Below are 11402 nucleotides of genomic sequence, written 5' to 3'. Positions count from 1 at the left end.
CCCCTTGATGCACCTAAGACCTTGAGGCCACAACTCACCGCCGCGGCTTCAGCAATGGAGGTTTTGAACATAGACCACTCTGGTTCAATGTCCCCTACCTCCACAGGAATGTGAGAGAAGCTCCGCCGGAGGTGTGAGTTGAAAATCTTTTGGACCGGGGCCTCCTGCAGACGTTCCCAGTTCACCCTCACTACACGCTTGGGTTTACCGGGTCTGTCCCGAGTCTTCCCCCATCCTCTGACCCAGCTCACAACCAGATGGTGATCAGTTGACAGCTCTGCCCCTCTCTTTACCCGAGTGTCCAGAACATGCGGCCTCAGATCAGACGATACGATTACAAAATCGATAATTGATCTTTGGCCTAGGGTGCTCTGGTACCACGTACACTTATGAACATCCTTATGTTCGAACATGGTGTTTGTTATGGACAATCCGTGACTAGCACAGAAGTCCAGTAACAAACACCCGCTCTGGTTCAGATCAGGGAGGCCATTCCTCCCAATCACGCCTCTCCAGTTATCTCCATCGTCGCCCACGTGCGCATTGAAGTCTCCCAGTAGGACTATGGAGTCCCCTACAGGAGCCCCATGCAGGACTCCATTCAGGGTCTCCAAAAAGGCCGAATACTCTGAGCTGCTGTTTGGTGCATAGGCACAGACAACAGTCAGAGTTTTCCCCCCCACCACCCGAAGGCGTAGGGAGGCGACCCTTTTGTCCACTGGGGTAAACTCCAATGTAGCAGCACTCAGCCGGGGACTTATGAGTATCCCCACACCCGCCTGGCGCCTCACACCATGGGCCACTCCGGAGTAGAATAGAGTCCACCCCCTATCCAGGAGTGTGGTTCCAGAGCCGAGGCTGTGCGTAGAGGTAAGCCCCACCAGATCCAACTGATAACGCTCCACCTCCCGCACAAGCTCCGGCTCCTTCCCCCCCAGAGAGGTTACGTTCCACGTCCTCAGAGCCAGCATCTGCCGCCCAGGTCTGTTCCGTCTAGACCCCCCACTGTCACTGCCACCCTTGTAGCAGCGCACCCGACCCCATCGGTTTCCTCCACAGGTGGTGAGCCCATGGGGAGCCTTTACTGCACGTGAAGTTGCCAATTCTACTTCACATGCAGTAAAGGCTCCCCGTACCCTTTACTGCATGTGAAGTTGCCAATTCTAGCTCCATGGGCCGGTCCACCTTGGATCACTCCACCTACGGATGGACTTAAACCCACAACCAGCCACCTGGTGAGATGTGAGGAACCTGCTTCCCCTTATGAGCGGCTGCCTCTGTGTTCGTTACCTGTGAAAACAAAACTGGAGACATCTTAGTTAGCGCCTCAGTATACTCTCCAACCTCTAGTGTTAGCACATCTGGGCCGGGCCCATGGCTGCTAGACCTCACAGCAAGAAGGTCCTGGCTTCTAATCCACTGTGGCGGTCCAAAATGAAGAAACTGCGGACCAACCAAGGACATCATGGATCGTAAAATGTAGAGTAAAAAGTATTTAATAATGCAAACGACATTGTGGTACGGAGCAAACATCTCACACAACAGAAACTGTAGTTTGAAGTTTTCCGTCCAGTCTAGTTTGGATTGATGCAGATGTCTGCAGATACGCATCTCGAGTGTGACTGAACAGAAGTGAACAAGATGTGTGCGCTACAAACTAATGGGCTGTTGATTGTATTCAACCAGTTTTATAGTGCAATTATATGTCTGCCTCTTTCTCAATACATGGATGTAGAATTCAAAGTAAAGGTTGCTGTTTTGGTAATATGGGTAAACAGACCCTAAATATCAAAAACAAAATTGGTACTAAAACATATTTTCAAGAGCAAAACTTGACAAAAACACTTAATTTGTGTGTATTTTGCTTTAGTTTTTATTACTATCATTATGCTACTGCAGTGTTTTTCAAATGAATGTAATGTTGTATTTTGCTGTTGTTATTATTATCAGGAGTATCAGCAGCTGGTCCAGTTTGTTCCTTTCAGGACCTCTGATGACGCAGCAGCGCGAAGGTCCTTCAGGAACAATCCCAATTCATGCGGGACAGAGGAGCACTGAGGGAACACAGCTCCGTGTTGCTATACGGAGATATAAGAGGAGTAATGGTGGTCACAGCTGTTTGAGTATAGAAACGACTTTGAGTTGAAACGATCGGACTGCGGCCGTAGATCAGGAAGCGCTGGATGAAGGAGGAGAGCTGCAGGTGAGACGCTAACTTAACTTGGCTAACTTGGTGTTAGCATGTTCGTAAACGTGCTTTCTGTCAAACCAGCTGTCAACGTGACGTGAGCTCATATTTACTGCTGTCGGTCACTTCGAGGCAGTTGCTGATTTAGTGTGAAACAAAGCGAACTAACTGACGCTCATTCTGACTGTGCGCGTAACACTGAACTTAGTCCAACTGAGGCAATTGCTGTCATGTTGTGTGTTCTGTTTGCCAGCTGAGTAGCTTGCCTGCTAGCATAATAAGTTACGCTAGCCACCCTGACGCATTTGATTCCGAGGTCCTTGTAAATAGTAGCAGCTAACTTACTAAGAGCCCCTCATGGGGAACGCCGGGCGGCCATGGTCGCTGTGGCGTTAGCCGGGTTACGCTTCGCCCACACAACTGCTTCGTGGTGGCTAAGCTAACGCTAGCTAGCTTTTGGGAGGGCGACGTATAAGAAATCCGACACGTTTACGGACAGATGACCGAACGTCAGTGTGGCTGTCAAATGTGTGTGTTTAGTTATTACCAACCTCGGTTAAATGCCAGTTTGCTCCGGAGAGGCCACGACAGTTACATGCTTCATGGACCGAAATACTAAACTATATATATATAATTAGATTGAAGTGAGAAGGTGATGTCGTGATCTTCGCAATAAAACATTTGACGCGACGTGTTCGCATGATCGTAAGCACTTTAATGGTACTGATAATGTCTCTTATCTTTAGCAAGTTGTAAATCTGCTTATTTGAAGAAATTGCACTTTGTTTCTTGTGCTTCTGAGTTTGTATCTTATTGATATTTGCTATAAGCCTCACCTAAATGACGTAATGTAACGTGTCCAATCAGCGTTGAGATGTACGTGTTTCTCTGATCAATGAATCGGATCGGTTTCGTCTTTGGGCCCAACAATCAAAAGAGCGTGGTTATAAAAAATCGAGGCTTCATCAGATAACGTGGATCTCATTTGTATGACAGATTATTCTACATTGGCTCACTTTTTGGATTGCATGCATATCTAAAAGGCAAATTCTGACCACGAGCACGTAGATCGTAGCTGTGCGAGATGGAGGTTTTGGGTATTGACTGTGCGATCCGTTTCAGGATGGCAGGAGTGTTCGACATCGACTTGGAGACAGAGGACATCAGTGATCCGGAGGTCTGTGCCCACCTGCCATACGACTGCTGCTGATCACTCACACACACACACAGGAATGAGCAAACCATTACTTACTGCCTCGCCACAGGTTGTATATCTGACCACAAACACAGACAACATCAGAGTGTTTTAATAAAGCGCAGCTCGGGGACACAAAGTGGACTTGCTTTACTTGCTTTGTTTAACCTCTTTGGTTTGCTGATCCCATGTGTAGGATGACGTCTGTGACTTCACTGTGAGAGAACCAGAGCAGTAAGTGGAACTTACCGATTAGTCAATGCTCCGTTGTAGCAGGCAAACGTATTCCTGACCGCCGTGTCTCGCTGTGTCCCGTTCGTCCCAGTGTGCAGACAGAGGAGGTGGAGTTGACCAGTGAAAGTGTCAACAGAGACAGTGAGAGAGTTGGACCGGACTGTTTTGAGCTCCTTACTGTGCTCGGAAAAGGAGCCTACGGCAAGGTGTGTGTGTGTGTGTGTGTGTACACACATTTTACCTTTCTAAAGGTTTTGAATCTGCACACTTCCTTCTGTTTCAGATTTTCTTTACTTGTTCATGTTTTTGTATTTCCAACTACTCAGAAAATGAATTTGAGAAGTGGGGTGAATTATTCTTGATCCTTGTTTGACGGGTTTTTAAAAAGTTTTCTATTGAAAATAATTCAATGTGCTAGAAAGGGCAGAATATCGTAGACATCTCAAAATATATACAATATATAATATTTGAATTGATAAAAGTCTGGGCTTTCATTTCCACCCTAAGCTGAATGATCAGGACTGTTTAGTCAGCAACATATTGTTTCTTTTAATGAAATTGTGATCTAATTAATTTAACAGTCAGAAAGTGACGTAAATCAAGTTATTTCGATGCTATTATTAAGTACTCCTGTTGGAAAATACTGAAGAGAAAGTGGTATTGGTGCATCCCTTGAGCGGGGCTCGGGGTCCGTCTGGCCTGTTACACACCAAAAAAAAGCAATTTGACACTTTGGCTCAATTTGAAGGACTATTTTTCAAAAATACTATCATATAACTTTCTTTGATAAGGAAATACTGCATCTTGTGTGTATATTTATAAAGACCTAATATCTTTTTTTTTTAGGTTTTCCAGGTGAGGAAGGTTCAAGGGACTCAGATTGGAAGCATATTTGCCATGAAGGTTCTGAAAAAGGTATTTAGTCTCCCCACGTGCACAATGAGCGCTTCATGAGCCCCTGTCTCTTGTCGCTTCCCGTCCCTCAGTCTGTCTCCACGTGTCCCCGTTGGACCAGGTACTCTGCTCACTGCTCTGGTTTGTCTTTAGGCAAAGATCGTGTGTAACGCCAAAGACACGGCCCATACGCGGGCAGAGCGGGAGATCCTGGAGACGGTGAGACACCCGTTCCTGGTGGACCTGCTGTACGCCTTCCAGACGGGGGGGAAGCTCTACCTCATACTGGAGTGCCTGAGTGGTAAGTGAGGAGCTAAGTGTGGAAGCTTCATTCTCACGTTTACATGCTTCTACTCCTTGCTACGCATGCACGTGCAGTGATCCTGCTCTTCCTTCTGTACTGTTTTCCACCAGGAGGGGAGCTGTTCATGCAGCTAGAGAAGGAAGGCATCTTCATGGAGGACACTGCTTGGTAAGGACACACACAGTGAAGAAGACATTAGAAACACAACACTTGCTTTTTGTCTTTTTGAAGGTTTCCCTGCTGACTCTGATTTTAAGTATATTTCACGTTCACTACCGTATCTGTAGCTTTTCTCTCGTGGACAAAGTTCGCCTTATTAAACTTCATGTTAATGATGCGTTTGTTCCTTATACAGTTATTTATTCCTAGTCCACTTTTGGCATTTAAAGCTCATTCTGCTTCTGTTACAACCTCAACTCTTTCTCTGGAAGCTTCTATCTAGGAGAGATCACATTGGCTCTCGGTCATCTCCACTCCAACGGGATTATTTACCGAGACCTCAAACCTGAAAACATCATGCTTAATCACCAAGGTAACGTGCCGCGGCTTCACTGTTCGATGCCATGAAATGTTCCCCTCTGCTCCTTTAAGTGAGCGCACCGTGTGGTGCCTTTGTGTTGTTTCCTGCCCCCCCCCCCCCTTTGCCTCATTGCTGTCAGTTCCTCCATCTAAATTGTGTCTGCACGTCAACATGGATCATCTGTTTTTCTTCTTCCTTTTTGAAGGACACATCAAGCTGACCGACTTTGGCCTCTGTAAGGAATCCATTCATGATGGAAGCGTCACACACACCTTCTGCGGCACCATCGAGTACATGTGGGTGACACACACATGCATGCACACACTGCCACGCTGTGTTTAACGCTTAGTGTCTGTGTGCGTGAAGCTCATTTATGTGTGTGTTTTATCAGGGCTCCAGAGATCCTGACCCGGTCCGGTCACAACAGAGCGGTAGACTGGTGGAGCCTCGGGGCCCTGATGTACGACATGATGACCGGATCAGTGAGTAGGGACTCACTGAGAGTCATGACCTCTGACCTCATGGGCCTCATGTCGGCTGGGACCGGCTCCACTAACGGATTGGATTTATATCTCAGTAAAAGGACAAAAATATCACCCATAAATTCTTCAGATGAAAAGTCGTTATTTTGGCTGATTAGTCTTTTCATTAGATGACAGAAGTTGCATTGAAAATAGAATATCATCCCACGGCCTCAGACAGTGCGTGTGCCCTTTGTTGTGTTCCTGGGGCGAGGGTGGTATTTACAGGTAAAGCGAGATGAAGCTTAAACAACAGGAGGCCTGGAGACATTTGTTCCCGTAGCCCCATATCGCTGTGAACTGCAGCACACACCCCCCCTCCCTAAAGGGAACTGTTTGAGTGACTACTGTGATTCTCCCCCAGCCTCCGTTCACAGGTGAAAACAGGAAGAAGACCATCGATAAGATCTTGAAGTGTAAACTCAATCTGCCGCCGTACCTGACCATTGACGCCAAGGACCTCATCAAGAAGGTCTGTAAAACAGGTTTTTTACAAGAATTTGCAAGAAAAAGATTTCATGTTAAAGCAAAAATACATTTTTTACAAACTGCCAAATAATAATACATAGTGTAAAATAAGTGTTTGCATGAATACCCCCCCCCCCCCCCCCTGCCGCGAGTCAAGTGATTGTAGAATAAAGCCCCTGTGTCTCGGAGGTCCATCACTATTCCTGCTACAAGAGAATAGATCAATAAAAAAGTCAGGGGATAGTTACAAAACCTCCCTGGACGTCCCACACAGCTCAGTCAGATCCATCATTCACACGTTAAAGGAGTATTGCACACGTGTAAATCTGGCCTGTCACCTGCCCAAAGGTATGTAGGAGACTCCAAGGTCAACTGGAAGAAGGTTCTTTGATGGACAAATGTAGCTTTCTGGCCATCAGACTAGACGCTGTGTTCATGAACCGCTAACGCGATGGGGACGTGTCCACACTGTGACTGCAGCCAAAGGCACGTCTACTAAATACCGAAGGGGGTGAATATGCAATCATTTAGTTGACCTTGTTTTTATTCATTTAAATTATTTTGTAAACTCATAGAAACAAGAGCAAATATGGTGAGAAAAGTGGGTTTGGACATTTTCCCCGGGCGATCTCTTTGTTCCAGTGCGGCTGGTCCTCTACAGTCCCCGTGTTACGCCTCCAAATGTTCAGTGTAGGCAGTGTTCACAGGACAATGTGTCTTCTGACCTTTCCTCTCAGTGCAGAAGTATGAGAGCCTCACACCACTAAACCACAAAAGCCATATAGCATCATATTCGAATCTCTGTTTCATAACAACCATCACTCAATTCTGCTTTTCTTATGGTGCTGAAACGGGCTGTTCTTCCTTTAGCCTTTCTTTCAAAATCGCTCAGAAAGCCAAAGCAATATCAAAGAGGACAATTCTGAATATTCTGTCTGCAAAAGGTTTCTTACCTCAATCTCCTTTGGTATTTTAGATCAATGCACAAGAGCACATGGATCGGCCACGTTATTCTGTATCCATGCCAGCCATTTGCTTTCTGTCTGTAAAGGGGCATTCTGATAATAGAACCAAATGAAGGGATTCGCTTCTAGCTGATGTGTAAAAGCACCGTCTCACCACACGGTGTCACTGGGCCTCTCACGATGTGATCCAAGTTTCCTCTGAACCAAACACTTCATACAGTTTGGGCCACCAACATTGTGAAATATGATGATTACATTGATAACACTCCACCCCTTTTTTCATTTTATGATTGCTCCATGGAAACAATGACAACCCATTTATTGAAGTTGTTGTCTGTAATTTGATGCAGGACCTTTTTTGTGTTTTTCCTTTCAGCTGTTGAAGAAGAATCCAGCCCAGAGGCTGGGCTCCAGTAAAACGGACTGCGCTGATATCCAGGTATCTCTTCACGGGGGGGGCCGATATCCTGCAGTGGTCACCAAACAAGTGCATGTAATTAGGAGAGAATCATTTTTCAAAATGAACACGTTTTTAGGAAAAACGTTGTTTTATTTGTTTTTTTCTCTGCGGCCCGGTACTAAGTGGCCTAGTAGGAAGTATGGAAGACTTGACAGCCGAGTACTGCCTCGTCAAGTATTCATGCAGCGTTTGGCTGATAGACGAAACAACCGTCCGACAGGGGAGGAGGAAGTTGGGGGGGGGGGAGGAGGAAGTTGGGGGGGGGGGGGGGGGAGGAGGGAGTTGGGTGGGGAAGGTGTAGTTGCGTTCTCTGTCCGCCGGGTGTCGCCTGGCAAATATGTCAAGAGGGAGTAGCGCACATAATTAGGGCAATTTTCAAAATAAAACAAACAAACAAAAAACGCCAAATGACAAAAAAGAAAGTGTTCCCTGGTGTGGCCCGATGGTTGTGGACCTCTGTTCTAGACTGTAAAAGAGTTGACATCCGTTGCAGTCAGACGAGGAGCTGAAGGAAATTATTCTTCTAGTTAATTTGTGTCATGTGACTTCAATGATTTATAGCTAATTAGAAAGGGTTCGATCGAGGGAGGCCGACATGATTTGAAACGCTTCCCACAACCAGCAGTTGTACTCTCCAAGGTCTTGTGTTTTGGAGACTGGGTTCCACAGAGAATCTTCAAATGAGCCTTTTTGTTCCACTGCAGAAACACCCGTTCTTCAGGCACGTCAACTGGGCCGAGCTGCTGAACAGGACGGTGGAGCCGCCGTACAAGCCACAGCTGGTGGGTCAGCAGCTGTCCGTGTAGCCCGTTACCCCTCCTTCCTCTCAACCTCCACCCGCGGTACCTCTTCCATGGCCACCTTCCTTTCTTACGCGCCTTCGTCTAACCCGCTAACGCTTTGTTGCGTCTACGTAGCGTTCGGCCGAGGACGTAAGCCAGTTTGACACCCGGTTCACCAAGCAGCCCCCGGTGGACAGTCCAGACGACAGCAACCTGAGCCACAGCGCCGAGCTCGCCTTCGCTGTGAGATGCTCTCAGAAACCACTACTTGTATTCGTGATCAGTCAATGCTCTGTTGGTCTAAAACGCTTCTCTGTCAGGGCTTCACGTACGTGGCTCCATCGGTCCTCGAGAGTCTAAAGGAAGGCTTCTCATTCGAGCCCCGAGCGCGGGCGGTACGCCGACACAACAGCAGCCCCCACACGCCCATCAGGTAACAGACACACACACACACACACACTCCGAGATGGGGTCCGTAGAGGAGGAACATCCTCATAACTTCCGTGTCATTTTTCTGTGTCTTTCAGTCCCCCGAACTTTTCTCAAGCGGGACCTTTCAAGTCCAGCATGGAGGTGGGAGAGTCGTACCCGTTCTCTCCCACCTCCCCGGCGCCGGCTGCGGCCCGCGCGTCCCTGGACAACGGAGCTGCCAGTCAGCCGATCAGGACGCCGGCGAGGAACGACAAGCAGAAGGGCCATCGGAGATGAGAGAGGCATCTCCAAGACCCCCAGCAGACATTTGTCCTAGTATATAGTAAGTGTTGAGGCAGCGTGCGCAGGTGTTTCTGCTGGTGTCGGGCTTTTTGAGGTGGCTAAGAAGCCTCAATGAAAGTTCATTTGTGTCATTGAGCTTTGCAAATAAATCCAATAGTGTTGGGGCTGTTTGCCATGTCCCTGTCTACAGGTGGGTCCTTCTCCACAGACCCACTGGAGCAACATGGAATCCTCATGGATGTACAGCTTCCATATGCCTCTGCTGGTATATGGCAAACTGACTTAATATTCTGTACAAGAAGAACAGGAAAGAGGGTCGATGATGATTCTTCTCCACAGTAACCGTGTTGAACTTTGTATGTACATGTTAGCTTGACTGCAGTAACGGGAAACTGATTAAAGCTTTCTGTTTCGATTTAGGCTATTAGCTTCTAATAAGTTCTCAAGTCTTTGCAAACAGATACTCCTTCCATCAGACAAGTGATGAAGCAGTACTTGATTTAATCTGAGAACTAACTGCTCAAGCTTGGAGTAGTGGGATTTGGGGGACTATAGCATAACAAAATCTCCTGGAATAAACGCTACATTGCACACAGAAGGTAATGTGATCACCAAAGCCATATTTGATCCTGTGTAAATATGGTGACATTCATCTGTTTGTCATTTCTCTGAGCTTTCCTTCCAGAGAATCTTTGTGACTAATGCCAAAGCTTTTGACTCATCCTGTCATATCGTACAACTGTCCGTACTGTGATCGAGTGCACTGGACATCGCAGGTACACTGTAATCATGAATTTGGGCGGTTGAAGAGGTTGTGTGTGTTTATAGTAGTTAAAAAGTGTTCATATAAGTACATATCTCCATATAATTAATACAAGGTACAGTCAATGCAGGCTGTAAAAACTGTGCGCTCTGTATACAAATCATATTAAATCTAAAGTATTTTGGGTTACCGAAGAAACTTATTTTTACAAATGATTAATAGTGTTTGACGCATTTTGTTAGTGACAAAAAAAAACAATGAATTGCTCGATATATTCTAGTGTTTGTCATTGCCTGACATCGCTGGGTCAAGGTCCTGTCGGCTTGCTTATAAGCCAAAAGCACTTGGAGGGATTGTGGAAAGATTATGGGGTTCATTCATGTTGTTATCTTACAAATAAAAGTGACTCGCATATTGAGGTCACTTCAATCAAATCCTTGCCTTTTTCAGTATACCTTGTTACCGGACCACATCAAACATGTAAAGGACCAAGTTGTAGGACTTAGTGAGGTCTAGCCTCCCTTTCATCACGTGTACCAAGGCAGGCAGCCATGTCCGGCTTTGGAAAGGTGGCCCATGCTGAAGTGCCTAAAGCTGCATTCTCACTAATGTCCATTATGACATTAGTGATATTAGTGACATTAGTGAATGACTTCGTCATTTGCTGACAACCGGTCTCCCTAAATCCTACCACTAGTATAAGTATTAGTTTAACAACTGAACAATATGCCTTTAACCCCCTCCTGGCAGGGACACACGTGGAGTCAGATGTGCTGGAGATGCTAAATGGCTGTTTGGTGTGAAGGGGTAGAAAAGGAAAGACATGGCTGATCAAAGTTCATACTCCATTGGCTTCACTGGAGACCAAATCAAATGTTGTATCAGGTATAGACTATGGAGACCCAAAAGATTAAATAATATATTTATGACACATACATAATTACATAAAGAATGGATGTGCAGATAAAATATGTAACAAATTTGGCTGATTCAGGGACAACTTGTGGCCTGATATCAAACATTAATGCTCACTAGACCCAGACGGGGAGCCCTAAGGATGTTCGTGATCCAGCAAGTACAAGGTTCCTCCGGAGCCCCGAGATATGTCGTGTTAGCGCAACATGCTGATGATCGTGATACACATCTGGCTACTTGCTAAACATCAGCATGTTAGCATGCTCCCCTTAGCCGGTCACATGAGTATTCACTAAGACAGGAAAATTACATTTTTGACTTTTGAAGAAGAACGTTCTGAAATTAAAAGCGATGGAATGGCAAAAACTAGGAAATAAAATTAAATGGACAATTTTGGATCTTTGCAGATTTTATTTAATTTTCTGTAATTCTTGCTAACTGAATGTTGTGTTAAGAATAAATTACTTTGTTTCAGTGAA

The 11402-nt window shown here is 46.0% G+C and overlaps 1 protein-coding gene across 2 annotated transcripts; it reads left to right on the top strand.

The window, feature by feature from the left end:
- Positions 1-1776: 1776 nt before the first annotated feature.
- On the top strand, positions 1777-11402 carry LOC120825409 (ribosomal protein S6 kinase beta-2). Of its 2 annotated transcripts, XM_040187015.2 has the most exons (17): positions 1777-2203; positions 3311-3365; positions 3580-3617; positions 3709-3823; positions 4464-4532; positions 4665-4812; positions 4926-4983; positions 5247-5347; positions 5541-5631; positions 5727-5817; positions 6221-6328; positions 7666-7728; positions 8454-8531; positions 8667-8774; positions 8852-8964; positions 9059-9285; positions 9436-11402. In XM_040187015.2, exons 1-16 carry the CDS (start codon positions 2184-2186, stop codon positions 9237-9239), a joined length of 1437 nt encoding a protein of 478 aa, XP_040042949.1. In that variant the 5' UTR covers positions 1777-2183; the 3' UTR covers positions 9240-9285; positions 9436-11402. The 2 variants fall into 2 exon arrangements, with proteins under 2 accessions (XP_040042949.1, XP_040042948.1); XM_040187014.2 differs by having other exon boundaries at positions 9059-11402.

Source organism: Gasterosteus aculeatus, chromosome 9, assembly GCF_964276395.1.
Source record: "Gasterosteus aculeatus chromosome 9, fGasAcu3.hap1.1, whole genome shotgun sequence".
Taxonomy (NCBI): domain Eukaryota; kingdom Metazoa; phylum Chordata; class Actinopteri; order Perciformes; family Gasterosteidae; genus Gasterosteus; species Gasterosteus aculeatus.
This window is presented reverse-complemented; position numbering and strand designations above follow the sequence as displayed.